At 36.0% G+C, this 14,806-nt stretch overlaps 1 protein-coding gene across 2 annotated transcripts in view; it reads left to right on the forward strand.

Annotated features, from left to right (window-relative positions):
* PTPRO (protein tyrosine phosphatase receptor type O) overlaps nt 1-14,806 on the forward strand; it is a 235,591-nt gene that overhangs the window by 153,501 nt on the left and 67,284 nt on the right. For both annotated transcript variants that reach the window (XM_056799294.1, XM_056799295.1), the window contains exons 14-16: nt 234-366; nt 5,938-6,058; nt 11,122-11,190. In XM_056799294.1, the coding sequence (XP_056655272.1) occupies nt 234-366; nt 5,938-6,058; nt 11,122-11,190 (323 nt within the window). The remainder of the gene's footprint in view (nt 1-233; nt 367-5,937; nt 6,059-11,121; nt 11,191-14,806) is intronic.

The raw sequence follows: 14,806 nt of genomic DNA on the forward strand, positions 1-14,806 counted from the left end.
TTTGCTTAATTATAGAGAATGTGCTCATCACCTACTATTTCTAGGAATGTAGTTACTTATTTCATCCAGAAACCAGAGTTAGAAACATGGATTGAAAAGGATTGGTTGAGGCTAAGTGAGATAGATGGATAGGAGGTGGTGCTCAGAGCTTCCAGCATCACTGCTTTGGGAAGAGATTTTTTAAGAAGATGAAGTACATTTCTCTCTCTTTTTTTTCCTTCCTGTAACTCTAGGAGCCAATTTCAGTTTTTTCTCATGTTGTGACGATTTCCAGCCTCCTGCCTGCCACTGTCTACAACTGTAGTGTAACCAGCTTCAGCCACAACAGTGCCAGTGTTCCTACATTCATAGCCATCTCCACAATGGGTAAGATACTTTTATAACATACATTTCTTTTGTAACTTGTGTCCAGCTTTATTTTTCCTTTTTCTTTCTGGTATGTTGAGAGTCCCATTTCATATACTTAGATCCAAAGTGCTTTCCCTGATGTTCATAAACCTAGAGTCCAAATTAAAATTAGGCAAAACACAATTAAACACTATGCTGCTTCAGGTTTGGAATTACCCAAACATTTATCAAACTCTGGCAATTTGATATTGTTAAGTAAAACAGAGAAATCTTCTGAAATCATGAGTATACTTGGGTAACAAGAAAAAGGACATCTAATCTAATACTTTCCCCTCATTTTCATCTTCTTAGATTATTTTTTTCTTTGTTTCTTAATTTGTTTTATTTTATATTCAGATTTCAAAATGTCTGAGGCAGCACAATATTTCTAGCTTCCTAATCACCATTTATATTTTCAACAACCCAAAGTAAAGACATCTGTCATTAAAACTTTTACAATCATACAACAATATTCAGAAGATTATACAATAAGAATTTATTATATTTATATATTATTATGAATGTCTTATATTATTATTCCTTTTCTATGGAAGAAGAAACTCAAACTATAGGTTGATAGAGTTTAAACAATTGGTCCAAATGGCAAACTAGTGGCAATGCAAGAATTTTAACTCCAGTCTTCTAACTTCTATTCAGCTGTTTTCTGTTATGCCACCTAGTATATCAAGGAGGGCAGATTTTTTTCCCTTTCCTAGGACTCTCTAAAAGAGAAGTAAAATACAGCCAACCCCTTAGGGGATTTTGTGTGCTAGCCAATTCAGCAATTTTATTTTTCATGGAGGAAAAGGGGATGATTCTCCCATATTTATCAATGTACAAGAGTACAACTTCCATCTATATCCTAAGATTTTTTGCAGGGAGAAAAGAACCAGGATCATTAAGTTTCAGCAAAGTTTTAGAAATCAGATAGAACATTTAGAAATACATTTTGCTCTTAAATGATGTTTAATCTCTTAAGCTGTGCAGATGGACACCTAAATCTACATATCAGCAGAATGAATCTATTAACAACTTGCTAGTGAATTTTTCATATACCATATTGCTGATAAGCAAAAGAGAGAAGGATATTCTGATTTAATCAACTAAAAATAGTGATGTTAATAATATTACCTAGTATTTAAATAACCCTTTAAGGTTTATAAAGCACTCCATGCTGATTGCTGAAGTAGAAATGGTATGAAACTTAGGTAAAAGTGATGGAGGAACCAAGATCCCAAAGTCTTCATAGGAAGTTTAATCATGATGCTATGGCTTAAAATTCTAAAGATATGTCATGCCCCAAAGGGTGGAAAGCTCTTAAGAACAAAAGTGTAAGGGACAGAGACTGGATTTGTTATTTTATTGGAAATCTCATCATCAATACAAGTCTGTCCTTTCATTGAAACTGTCTTAAAAATATATCTAAAGCAGTCTTTTCAAATAGAATCATACTTGAATAAAAAGTTTTCACACCCAAATGGAAACAAATCCCTGGAGCTGTTCACCTAGAAAACCATAACTTAACATTATCTCTTGGTTTATATTTTTATTTAATTTGTCAAAAAGATCCCGGTTGCATTTTAAAACCCCTACCTTTAGTCTTAGCACTAATATTGTGCATTGATTCCAAGGCAGAAGAGTGGCAAGGGCTATGAAATGGGGGTTAAGTTTTGCCTAGGATCACATAGCTAGGAAGTATCTAAGGTCAGATTTAAAACCAGGACCTCTTTCTCTAGCCCTAACTCTCAAACCACTGAGCCACCTCACTTTCCCACTCAATTATATTTTAATATGGTTCTGACTTGATTTGGGAGTTTTGCTGGCCAGGTGTATTAACACTGCTGATCTAAGAGCAAAGAGATTAAAATGACTTGCCAGGAGTCACTAAGTCAGGATGTGTCAGAGGTAGGACTGGAACCCTGAATTGTCTAATTCTGAGGTCTGCTCTTTATTCATTATGCCTGAGACCCCCAAAAAATATTTATAATGAGGAGGGGAAAATAGATCTCTGAAGACAACAATGTAGATATACACTTTTGAGCCCATTGACTCATCAATAAATTTACATTTTAAAAAGGACATGCATGTCCCTACAAAGCAGAGGAAATTTTCGAGTGGCAGAGAAGATACAAATAAAGGACAGATAACTAAATATGAATATAAAATGAGAGATATCTTTTAATAATAGTCAGAAACATTAAAGCTCACAATACCCTATACAATATAAAATACTTAGCAATCTATCTGCCGAGACAAACACAGGAACTATATGAACACAACTACAAAACACTCTCCACACAGTTAAAACTAGATCTAAACAATTGGAAAAACATTGATTGCTCATGGATGGGACAAGCTAACATAATAAAAATGATAATCCTACCCAAATTAATTTACTTATTTAGTGCCATACCCATTGAACTACCAAAAAACTTCTTTACTGAATTAGAAAAAAAACCATAACTAAGTTCATTTGGAAGAACAAAGGATCAAGGATATCCAGGAAAATCATGAAAAAAAATGCAAAGGAAGGAGGACTTGCAGTCCCAGATCTCAAACTTTCCTACAAAGCAGTGGTCATCAAAACAATTTGGTACTGGCTAGTAGACAGAAAGGAAGATCAGTGGAATAGATGGGGTAAACGACCTCAGCAAGACAGTCTATGACAAACCCAAAGACCCCAGCTTTTGGGACAAAAATCCACTATTTGATAAAAACTGCTGGGAAAATTGGAAGACAGTGTGGGAGAGATTAGGTTTGGATCAATACCTCACACCCTACAGCAAGATAAACTCAGAATGGGTGAATGACTTGAACATAAATAAGGAAACTATAAGTAAATTAGGGGAACACAGAATAGTATACATGTCAGACCTTTGGGAAGGGAAATATTTTTAAACCAAGCAAGACTTAGAAAGAGTCACAAAATGTAAAATTTATAATTTTGACTACATCAAAAAAAAGTTTTTGTACAAACAAAACCAACGTAACTAAAATCAGAAGGGAAACAACAAATTGGGAAAAAATCTTCATAGAAACCTCTGACAAAGGTTTAATTACTCAAATTTATAAAGAGGTAAATCAATTGCACAAAAAATCAAGCCATTCTCCAATTGATAAATGGGCAAGGGACATGGATAGGCAGTTTTCAGATAAAGAAATCAAAACTATTAATAAGCACATGAAAAAGTGCTCTACATCTCTTATAATCAGAGAGATGCAAATCAAAACAACTCTGAGGTATCACCTCACACCTATCAGATTGGCTAACACAGAGACTGACTGATACACTGTGGTACAATCAAACATAATGGACTTCTCCATTAGTGTCAATGCAATGTCCCTGAACAATCTGCAGGGATCTAGGAGAAAAAACACTATCCATAAGCAGAGGACAAATTGTGGGAGTAAAATCACCGAGGAAAGACAACTGCTTGACTACAGGGATTGAGGGGATATGACTGAGGAGAGACTCTAAATGAACACCCTAATGCAAATACCAACAGCATGGAAATGGGTTCTGATCAAGGACACATGTGATACCCAGTGGAATCGTGTGTTGGCTATGGGAAGGGTGGTAGGAGGGGGAGGGGGGAAAAGAAAATGATCTTTGTTTCCAATGAATAATGTTTGAAAATGACCAAATAAAATCATGTTTAAAAGTAAAAAAAAAAAGCTCACAATGAAATGAAGCTAACAATTAGTGCGCAAAAGAGAGTGAAAAGGTGATTTTGATTTTTTTTAAAGCTACATTAGGAAATAAAGGAATAGAATAGATGAAATAATGATAAGTGACAGTAATGATTACATGTAACGTGGTCAAAAAGGACTACAGAATTGGAAGAAGTAATTATTGACCCCATGTTAGTGATGTTGGAAAATTCTTGAAGAATAGGAAAGGTGCTATAAGACTAGAGATATCTAAATGTTTTCTCAATCTTCAAAAAAAGGAAAGATAGAGGGGTCTCTAAACTTCAGGTTCTACAGACTGATCCATTACAAAATTCTAAATTGAACCCTATAGAGTTGATGCGTGAACAACTAGAGAATGAATAAATGAATAGAAATCCAAGAAATTCAACAAATATTAGAAATTCAACAAATAATAGAAATTCAAATCAAGGTGCGGTGATTCCAGGCTAACCTCATATTCTTTTGAAAAATGAAATGGCCAGATTGAAAAGATTAATGCTATAGTTTACTTCTAATTCTACAAAACATTTGACAAAATTTTCATTCCATTTTTGTGGACAATATGAAATGATGAGGTTATTATAGAAGGATCCTGGACTCAGAGATCATTCAACACATAAAGTCATCAAAGAGTTAATATCAACTTATAGGGAAGTCTCTAATGAAATGGCCCAGCTTCTTTTTCTGACCTTCTACTATTTTACATTTTTAAATATCAATACTATAGATAATGATATTGATAGAATTTGTTCCAATTTTGTCCATGACACAAAGGTGGCAGGGATAGCTAATGCACTGGATGACACAAACAGTATCAAAAATAATCCCAACAAAATGTTAAAATAAATTTTAATAGCACCAAAATTTTATATTACAATAAATAAAAGTAACTTTTAAAGTTCAAGTTGAAAGAGGTATCTAACTAACAGTATACATGAAAAAGGTCTGAGTGCCTTAATGGACTACAAATCTAATAAGAATAACAGTACAACATGGCAACCAAAAAAAAAAGCCAATGATCTCTTGGGCAAAATTAAGAAAGACAGTGTCCTGGTTTAAGGAGATGATAAAGCCTTTGTATTCTGCCTTGGTCAAACCATATTTGCAAGACTGTGTTCATTTCTAAGGTATCATATTTTCAGAAGATGATTCATAAATTCCAAGGAAGCAACCAGAAAGATGAAAGACTTTTTTCATGCCATATGAAGATCAGATGAAGGAACCAAGGATGTTTATCTTCTAGAAAACAAGATGCCTTCATGTATTTGAAGGGCAGTTATATGGAAGAGGGATTGGACTTGCTTTCTTGGTCTCGGGAGGAAGAACTAGGAGTGGAAGTTGCAGCAAGGTCCCAAATTAGGAAAAAAAAACTGTAACATTTAGAACTATTAAAAATAGTTAGCCCAGGGGGGTAGAAGGTTACCCCTTTAGGACTAAATTAAGGCTGGAGAGCTATTTCTTATAGAGGGGGGGTATTTATTCAGATGTGGGCTTGGACTGGTTTACCTCTGAGGTTCTTTCCAATGCTAATAGTTTCTGGTTACTTGGTTATCCACCCATATTAGGATACTGACACTTTCCAAATCCTACAGTGATCTTAGTCATGAAAGAAAAAATAAAAATAAAAACAGCTTTGAACCTCTTAAAAGGAAATGTTAATTAATTCTTACAGAATAATATTTAGTAGCCATGAGTGATGAAATTTACTCTCTGATACTATACCCTAGAAAAATTCATTGCTTGCTTGGATGGTCCCTTTTATTCGTGAGGGTAATCATAAAATCTGATGAGAAACCACAAAATTTTTAGTTTCTATGTGCTGAAGCCAGTGAACAACATATTCAATTTTCTTTTTAGTTACTGAGATGAATCCCAATGTGGTGGTGATCTCAGTGCTAGCAATCCTGAGCACACTCTTGATTGGACTGCTTCTTGTTACACTCATCATTCTCAGGAAAAAGCATCTGCAGATGGCCAGGTGAGTCCCATTTCCCCCTAAGCATAAATGGTCATGAACAAAACTAAGGATTTAATAAAAGATTGATTTATGGTTTATTCTTCCTAGTGTACTCCTTCATAAAACAATACTTGGATTAAAAGTGAGATTTGGGCAAATATTCAATCTCAAAAACTTTAACTCCCACACTTCACAGAAACAGAATTTCTTTTCTTTGATCCCTCATTCCGCTGACATCATTGATGAGATTTATAATCATTGTAGCATTTTATGTTAATGGAATTTTATTGTGTTGATGTCTTCTTAATCTAATGAACTGAGGAGTAAAGGAAGAAGAATAATGGATAGTGTAGGAAAGAAGTAGTCCTGATAAATGTTGCAAAAATCAGTGCAAATTTTGCAGGATAAGTAAAATTGTTTTAAAATACTATTTGCAAAGTTTTCTAATGTCAGATCTTTCCAATTTGAGGAGCAACTATCTAGGAAGGCATCTAGATGACATATATTATAGATTACAAGTTTTATTATTTGATATCATGATGGCTATCTTTTCATTAATTAATCCTCCTGCCCTAGGCAAGAATACTTCTCTAGCCATCTCAGCTGAGCCCCACCTCCAGCCCTGGAGTCTGCCTGTTGGCCACTGGGGGAGAAACTTCTTTGAACTATTCATCATAACTGTCAGAAATATAACCATAACAAAGAAAGAGAATTCATAGTGATGCTCTTTGAACCTATAATTTTGAAAGCAGAAACCTGGCACGCTGGAGGTCATGGCAGTAGTGTGTGTACTTTGCCACACTAGTTAACAGTGTGGTGGCATAATTCCTTTTCTCTAAGCTTGGGTTCTTTGTGGGAAGCTGGGACAGAATGCAGGGCAGACAGCCCACAGAATAAATAACAACTGGTATTTCTATTATAAAATTTTCAAGAATTTTGCATTCATCTCAAGAAAACATAATGATTTAATCTGATATCAAAGTTATTATTCAATCAGTCAATATGTAAGAACTTACTTTTTGTAAATTCTAGCTCTATTCTTGGAACTATAGTTGATTAAAAAAAAAAAGGAAATTCGAGCAATTTAGTTCATCTTCAGAGAATACTGTTGTTAAAGACTGAAGGAAGAACATGAAAAGTAGCTGGCAAATATCCATTTTTCCCCAAACAAGATGAGCATAAAGAACTCACATGTTTTAAATGTATTTTTTTATTTGTAAAACTAAATATTGCTGTGAATCAGTGCAGGCGTCTGTGCTCTCCTCACTTCCCCTTCCCAACCAAAAATGAACAGTCAGAATCCTCACTGAAAATGACTACTGTGCCAGCACAGAAGTGGGACTTTCTGTTCCAGTCTCTTTTCTTCTTTCCTTCCCCCTGCCTTCTCTAACTTGGGCATAAGGAAGGGCCTTTTTTTCTTCAATAGCTCCACCAGTAGTTTTGATGATATTGGCAGTTTAGACTCTTCAGTTATAGGGAAGTGAATGATCTCAATCTTCTTCATAAAATTCAGCTTTTGAGGGCTGAAAATGCTGTAATAAAAATATAAGATAAATGGCTCATAAATGTCCTCAGTTAGGGAGATTCTTCAACATGAAAAAGGAATTAGGACCCTAAATATTAAGTATGAGTTCCAAAACAGAAAAGCAATAAAGGCTAGGCAATTGGGGTTAAGTAATTCGCCCAAGGTCACATTGCTTGGAAGTGTCTTACATCAAATTTGGACCCAGGACCTCCATGTCCAGGCCTAGTTCTCTATCCCCTGAGCCACCCAGATGCCCTAAGACCCTATATCTAAAGTAGAAAATTTCTCCCTAGTAAATTTTCTGAACCACCAGGAACTTCCCATTACATACTTGTACCACAAATAGACCCAAAGAAATACATATCTGAACCAATTTATTTATTCATTTATTTTTGTTTTTATTTATAAGAAGTAAAATGAAATCTTTAAAAAAACTAAGTCATTTAAAAATTAAAAAGCAACTTAAAGCAGAGCAAAGGTGAGATGCTTATTAGAAATGGGGTGGGGTACAGTTGGATAGCTCAGTGGACTGAGAGCCAGACCTAGAGATGGGAGGTCCTAGGTTCAAATCTGGCCTCAGACACTTCCCAGCTGTGTGACCCTGGGCAAGTCACTTGACCCCCATTGCCTAGCCCTTACTACTCTTCTGCCTTGGAGCCAATAATAGTATTGACTCTAAGATGGAAGGTAAGGATTTAAAAAATATGGGAGGGGGCAGTTGCATATAATGAGGGAAAGGGAAAAGCAGTTTAGTTCAGTTCCTCCATATTCCCCATAAGTCATCTCTAGGTTCCTAGAACTTTAGCTATACAGATCATCTGCCAAAATTGATCAGAGCAATTTATATCATTCTGGTAGCCCCTATTGTTTCCCCTTATTCGTGGTCCTGGGAAGGAAAACAGCATCTCTGCCACTGCTCTAAGTGAACCGTCCCAGTTAAACTACTCTATCTTGTAACTCCCCAAAGCTCTGAGCCTACTCTGGCTTCCTATACTTCATGACTTTGTTCTCCAATCCTCATTGCCTGGTGATGTATTTCTCCTACTCAAGGCTAGATAGGAAAGGGATCCTACATATGACATGTCCCAAGATTCCTTGTGAAATTCACAATTGCTCTTGAGAATTGCAGTACCGTTCCCTCCTATGAAATTTTAGATAGTTATTGTTATTCTCTATTGGTTATCTAAATTTATACTTTCAGAATCATTTTAGGACTTTTTTTCTATTTTGTAACTTGTCTTTTCTACCATGGTTTGGTGATTAGGACTTCTTCTTTATAGACTGAATTGCTATTATAATGGCAAAACAAAGAATAGTTCACTAACATAAAACCATTTTTGTGCCTTGTCACTTTGGATAACCTTAACTTGAGGATTGAGTACATTTGGGACACCAGAGTTTGAGAAAGCTTTTGAAGCAATAGAATGGTTTCTCTCTTAAGGATAATGAAGAAAATAGATACCAAAAAGAATGAGGGAGAAATCTATTGTTTTAACTATAGCTGTGGTATCATAAAATGCTTGTGTAAGTTTAAATCTAAATCATTAGAGTTACTTTCAGTTAGTTTTATAGCTATCATTTGAAGGTGTAAGTGATTTAAGATTTCACCTAGATAGGAAATCCATTTGATTTCTTGATTTCTGTGATTGTATGTTTCCTTATATCAGTGATTCATTGCTCACCAGAGTGTATTCTCAGATGTTTTTTTGTGGTCTAGCTCTACATTACTCAAGAGATCCATCATTTCCTTTAAGAAACTCCCGCAAAATATGTGTTAGTTCAGATGTATCTGTTTGATTACAGATCAGTGGACCAACAGTCAATCCCTTCTCCCTCTTTCATTTTAGTTATTCCACATACTTGACAGCACTAAGCTTACATTCAACCAGCTGTTAGTGGGTATAATAAATCTTACAAATATAAAACAGGATACAGGCTAGATCATAACACAATGAAAGTCATTTGGGAGGAATTTAGCAGACTGCAAACTCAACACAAAAATAGCAATTTATTGTACCTGTAAAATCAGTAAAATATTAACACAAAAAGGAGTATCTGGAGAAACTCACCATCTTTTATTGGCTACCCTTTTTACACATTGCAAAGGCTTTGCATAAATACATATTTGTTCCCATGTGCAGATGACATGGTGTGGATTGCAGGAGGTCTGGAGCACTACATAGACATTTAATTTAGATCCATAATCACTCAAAAGTGGGAACATTATTATTTTCATGCCTTTATCCAAGCTCAGCTGTTCACCTAGGAAAAGACTAAATGCTTGAAGAATGTCTGTTATTGTGCAGACTGGAACACACAAACCCATATCGCTCAACCATTAGCACATATCTCTTGGTCAGACATTTGACATGACTGAAAAAAGCATGTGCTGAACTCCATTGAGGATATTATTCACTGACTTTAAATAGTCTTGAGTTTTCTCCTAAAACATAGCCTTGAGTTTTTAGCAATATTATTCTCCTAGTAATGTGCAAATATGCTTCATGAAATATTTTAAGTTTCCAAATACTTAAAGTTGAGAATTACCTTGGCATGCATTCCATTCTCACTGTTAGATTCCAGAATCTTTATCTTTCTTCTTTCTGGCCATGCCCAATTCTTCATGATCTCCTCCCCTTTTTGGCAAAGATATACTGGAGTAGTTTTTTAAGCTGGAAAGCATGCAAAGAAGGGTGACTAGGATGCTGAAGGGCCTGGAAAGCAGGCTATATAAAGATTGACTAAGGGAACTAAGGATATTTAGCTTGGAGAAGAGGGAACACATCTTCATGATAATCATTTTAGATATTTGAAGGACTATCAAATGGAAGAAGGATTAGACTTGTTCTTCTTAACTCCAAAGGGTCAAGAGACATGGAAGGAAGTTGGGTTGTTGTTTTTTTTAAAGGAACATTTAGGCTTCATATAAGGAGAATCATTCTAATATCTGAAGCTATTCCAATGAAAAGAATTTCCTTTTCAAGCAAGGGCTTGGTGACTACTTGGTAGGTGTGCTTTAGAAGATATTCTTATTGGAGTATGCCTTGGATTCAGTGTCCTCTGGTGTTCCCTTTCCACTCTGAGCTTTTATGGCTACAGGAACTCTAAACTATCTTCCAGCCAGAAATCCTATGACCCTGTAAGTCAAGAAGCAAAGGACTCAAAGCACAACAAAGAAAATTTGATTATATTCTCTTGGCAGATCAGGTAAACACTCCAAAGTTTATTGGTCAATTTTGCATAAAATGCAGTATGGAAATTTTGAAGAATGGTTACTAAAGTTGGTTTTAGGGATTTTGTTTTTCAGGATCATATGAACACCTTTGCAAAGGGTCTTAAAACAGAAAGCTATGACTATATCCAACTTGATTTTGTTATTCTTTGAAATGGTTGATGTTTTGCTTTTCCTTTACAAGAAAAACAATTACAACTTGAATTAGCTGATTTTTGTTGTTCCTGCCTGCCCACCCCCCAGTGTTGTTAAAATAAAGAATTTGTCTTAGAGCAGTAATGTGTCAAACTGGCAAGTAACCTTGACTATTTTGTTCTTTTCCAACAGAGAGTGTGGGGCTGGAACATTTGTCAATTTTGCTTCCTTGGAAAGAGATGGAAAGCTTCCATACAACTGGTGAGTATTAGTTTGGAACAACATTTTAGTGTATGTTCCAAGAGTCTTATTTCACTTTAAAGCATTTTACTAGATTTTTATTATGAATTGTAGATGATAATGAATTTTTTATTGTTGATTTTCTAATTGAAATTGATTCGATTCACAAATATGAGATCATAGATTTAGAGCTGGAATGTGACCCCAGAGGCCACCTAGTCCAAAAAAGGAAACTGAGGGTCATAGAGAATAAGTGGCATTGCCCAAGGCCAAACAGGGAGTAAGTATCAGAGGTAGAATTTGAACCTAGGTCCTCTGACTCTAGAGGTCATGGTACCAGGCATTCTGAAACATACATAACTACATTAGTTAGGATTCTTGCCTAACAGAAATATCCTAAGTAGCATCAGCTTTACTATGACACATATGTAGGCATTTGGCATCAAACCAAACAAATGGACAAAGAGGTCACATAATTAACAGATTACCTTGCTCTCACATGGCTAAAACAAAGGTTCCAGGCAAAAGGTGAGCAAATGAGTTAGGGCTTGAGGTTCAATTGTTCATGGTGGAGATTGGGAGGGAAGGAATGTAAACTCCAGTCCAGGTAACTACATGACCCAGCAATTGAGTATGAGCTGACACTCTTAGAATAACATGTAAATGGAAGCTCAATACCCAGGGTCCATGACATTGTCTCTGGCATTTCTGTGACATAATGGAAAACACACTGGCCCTGGAGTCAGGAAGACCTGAGTTCCCATCTAGCCTCAGAGACATACTAGCTGGGTGATTGTAGGCAAGTCACTTAACCTCTGTCTGCCTCAGTTTCCTCATCTGTAAAGTGGAGATCATAATAATATCTAATTCTCAATGTTGAGATGAAAAATGTGAGAATAAAATTAGATACCTATAAAAGCAGTTTGCAAACTTTAAGGTATGACATAAATATTGGCTATTATTATTATTTATTAATTGTATTATGATCATATTCAAACCAGAAAATTCTCATGGTACATGGATTGATTTCTTTGTCTGAGTCACCAGACATCTGATACAGACACCTCCAAGAGAACAGAAGGCTTAGATATGTTGTAAAGGATGTAGCTTTTATGTCCCTTGCCACATGAAGTCATAATCTTCCCACCTTTGTCGTGCTTTAATAAAGTCCAAGTCCTCAAACTTGGTCTAGTCTCCATACCCAGACTGATACACAGTGCTTCACCATGAAAACAACCCAGTATAGACTGGGGGAAATCATTGAAGTGCCCTAGATGCTCAGAGCTGCACCGCCATTCCACAGAGAAAAACTCTGACTTTCTCTTTCCTTCTTCTTTTCTCACTCCTTCCTTTAGGATAATCAGTCCTACAATCACAATCTAGGGGTTAAGAAAAACAGCTCAGAAGTTCTGATTTTCCTGGCTTTTATATACTGCCTGCAAGGAGCCTCAGAGCAGGAGAGAATTTAGGGTTCTCATTTCTTGGCAGCAGCTCCCATCCTGCTTTCCCTCCAAATCAACTGCTTTCTCTCTCTGTTTAAATTCTATCATTTCTCCCTAAAACAGAACAGATGATTTTACCCCTTCTCTTTTCCCTTTGGGGATGAAAGCTAGTACCAGCAAAGGCCTTTTATTGCTTATTAGGCCAGAGCTGGTCAACTGCCTCCTTAGTCAGTCCCTGAATATCAGAAAAGTCCTTTAGGGTGCACTTCAGTGCATTACATATAACACACTGTCCTTAATTTTAGTCGGCTCTCTTTCCTGTACTTTGGATTCCAATCATTCCAATTATGCCTAGTCTTACTTTTGGACTGAACTCCTTCAAGGTTTTACCTTTTAATGCCTGACTCAGGGGGTGAATTGTTGGTTCCTGAACCTTCTACTCTATAAAGGCTTCTCATTCCACAAAAGAGGCTTGAAACTGAAAATCATATTTCCTAAAAGCATCTCTCTACCCATTTGAGAAGATCTCCTGACCTGCCATACTTATGACATGGAAGATTATGTTCAGTTCCTTCCTACCAGTGATATTGACTCAAGTAAAATTGCACTGACTGTGTTGAGTAATGGAAGGAGTGGAAGGAGTGGACCAAGCATTATCGCTTCAGAGGCAAAACTGATTAGGTTCCAAAACATTCAAGATTGTTTGAGTTCCCCTAATCAGACCATACCAACCCTGCCCCATGCCATGTAGTGACATTTTGCTAAATATTTTTTCAGAATGTTCCATCTTCCTCTACTTTATCACAAAGCTTCTATCTCTACAATTTCTTTGCATTTCTCTGTTCTTCCCTAGTTTCAGAGAAAATTTCCTCTTGGTCATCACAAGGAGGGGTGGGTGCCTTATCTATATCTCTGGGAATTCTTTCCCTATTACCTCTAGGATCAAATATAAAATCCTTTGCCTTTTAAAACTTGTTCCTCTTATATTTAATATCGTTTTAGATTTAGCTTACTTAGTGTTCCTTGCACACAATACCTTTCTCAACTCTGGCTATTCTCTATGCTTAAAATATTCTTCCTTCACCTATGAAACATATGCTTCATAGTTCTCTGGCTTTCTTCACACTCAAGTCTAATCTCACCTTCTTTAGGTGAGATTTTCATGGTCCAATCCTTCCTTTTCTCCAACCTCTTCATCATCCCATTGTCAATGTCTTCATCTCTGAGGTTATTCTCCATTTACTTTATATGCTACATATATTTGGTTATTTACATATTGTCTCTCCCAAGAGAATATGAGTTCTTTGAAGGCAGGACTGTCTTTTGCCTTTCTTTATACAAACTCCAGTGTTTCAGTGAAATGTATGGCACATAATAAGTGTTTAACAAATCCTTGTTGATTGATCAATTAAAACTCATTTTTTTTCTTAAACTCACTGCTTCTTCTATATAAAAACTTTGATTCTTCTAACAACTCCCTGAGGTAGGTGCTGTTATTGTCCCCACTTTACTGAAAAGGAAATTGAAGTTGAGAAACACAGGTGACTTGTCCACCCAGGGCCAAGTAAGTATTTGAAGGAAGTTTTGAACTCAGAATTTCATGACTCCTAGTTTACAATTCTATCCAATACACAACCTCACTGCTCATATTAATATTAAACCAATTAACATTTAGATCTCTAGGCACAAGATCCCTTGTCAAATGGTCTCGTAATATTTCATTCCAATAAATCCTTTAACACTACCTCCCCCAAATCCAAAATGACTCTCAGTTGGTGAATCCATTTGCACAAATTATCAAGATTGTTCTTTCTACTGATTCCCGGTGTGGCAACAATCACATCTCACTTGGTTTGGTGTTATTATCTCATAACCAAAAATTCCACCTTAAACCACTTTAAACAAAATTTAAAAATTCTACAGAACAGAGTTCCTTCGTTAGAGAAATTCCCCAGTTCAAAACAGTACCACCCCTCCAAAACTTTTCCATAATTATTGTTACTCTCAACAAATCTACTTAAAACCTATAACAGATTCTTAAAGACTAACGCTGCCTTTGCCTAAAAACATTAGTTTCATGCACAGGTATGTTGGAAGGAAGAAAATGGCAGACTAACACAGCAGTAGTGAACTTGTAACTAGGCATGCTGAAGAACCCACAAGTAGGTGTCTGAGTTGCCCTGTATGTGCCATAA

The sequence above is a fragment of the Monodelphis domestica genome, chromosome 5 (assembly GCF_027887165.1).
Source record: "Monodelphis domestica isolate mMonDom1 chromosome 5, mMonDom1.pri, whole genome shotgun sequence".
NCBI classification, from domain to species: Eukaryota; Metazoa; Chordata; class Mammalia; order Didelphimorphia; family Didelphidae; genus Monodelphis; species Monodelphis domestica.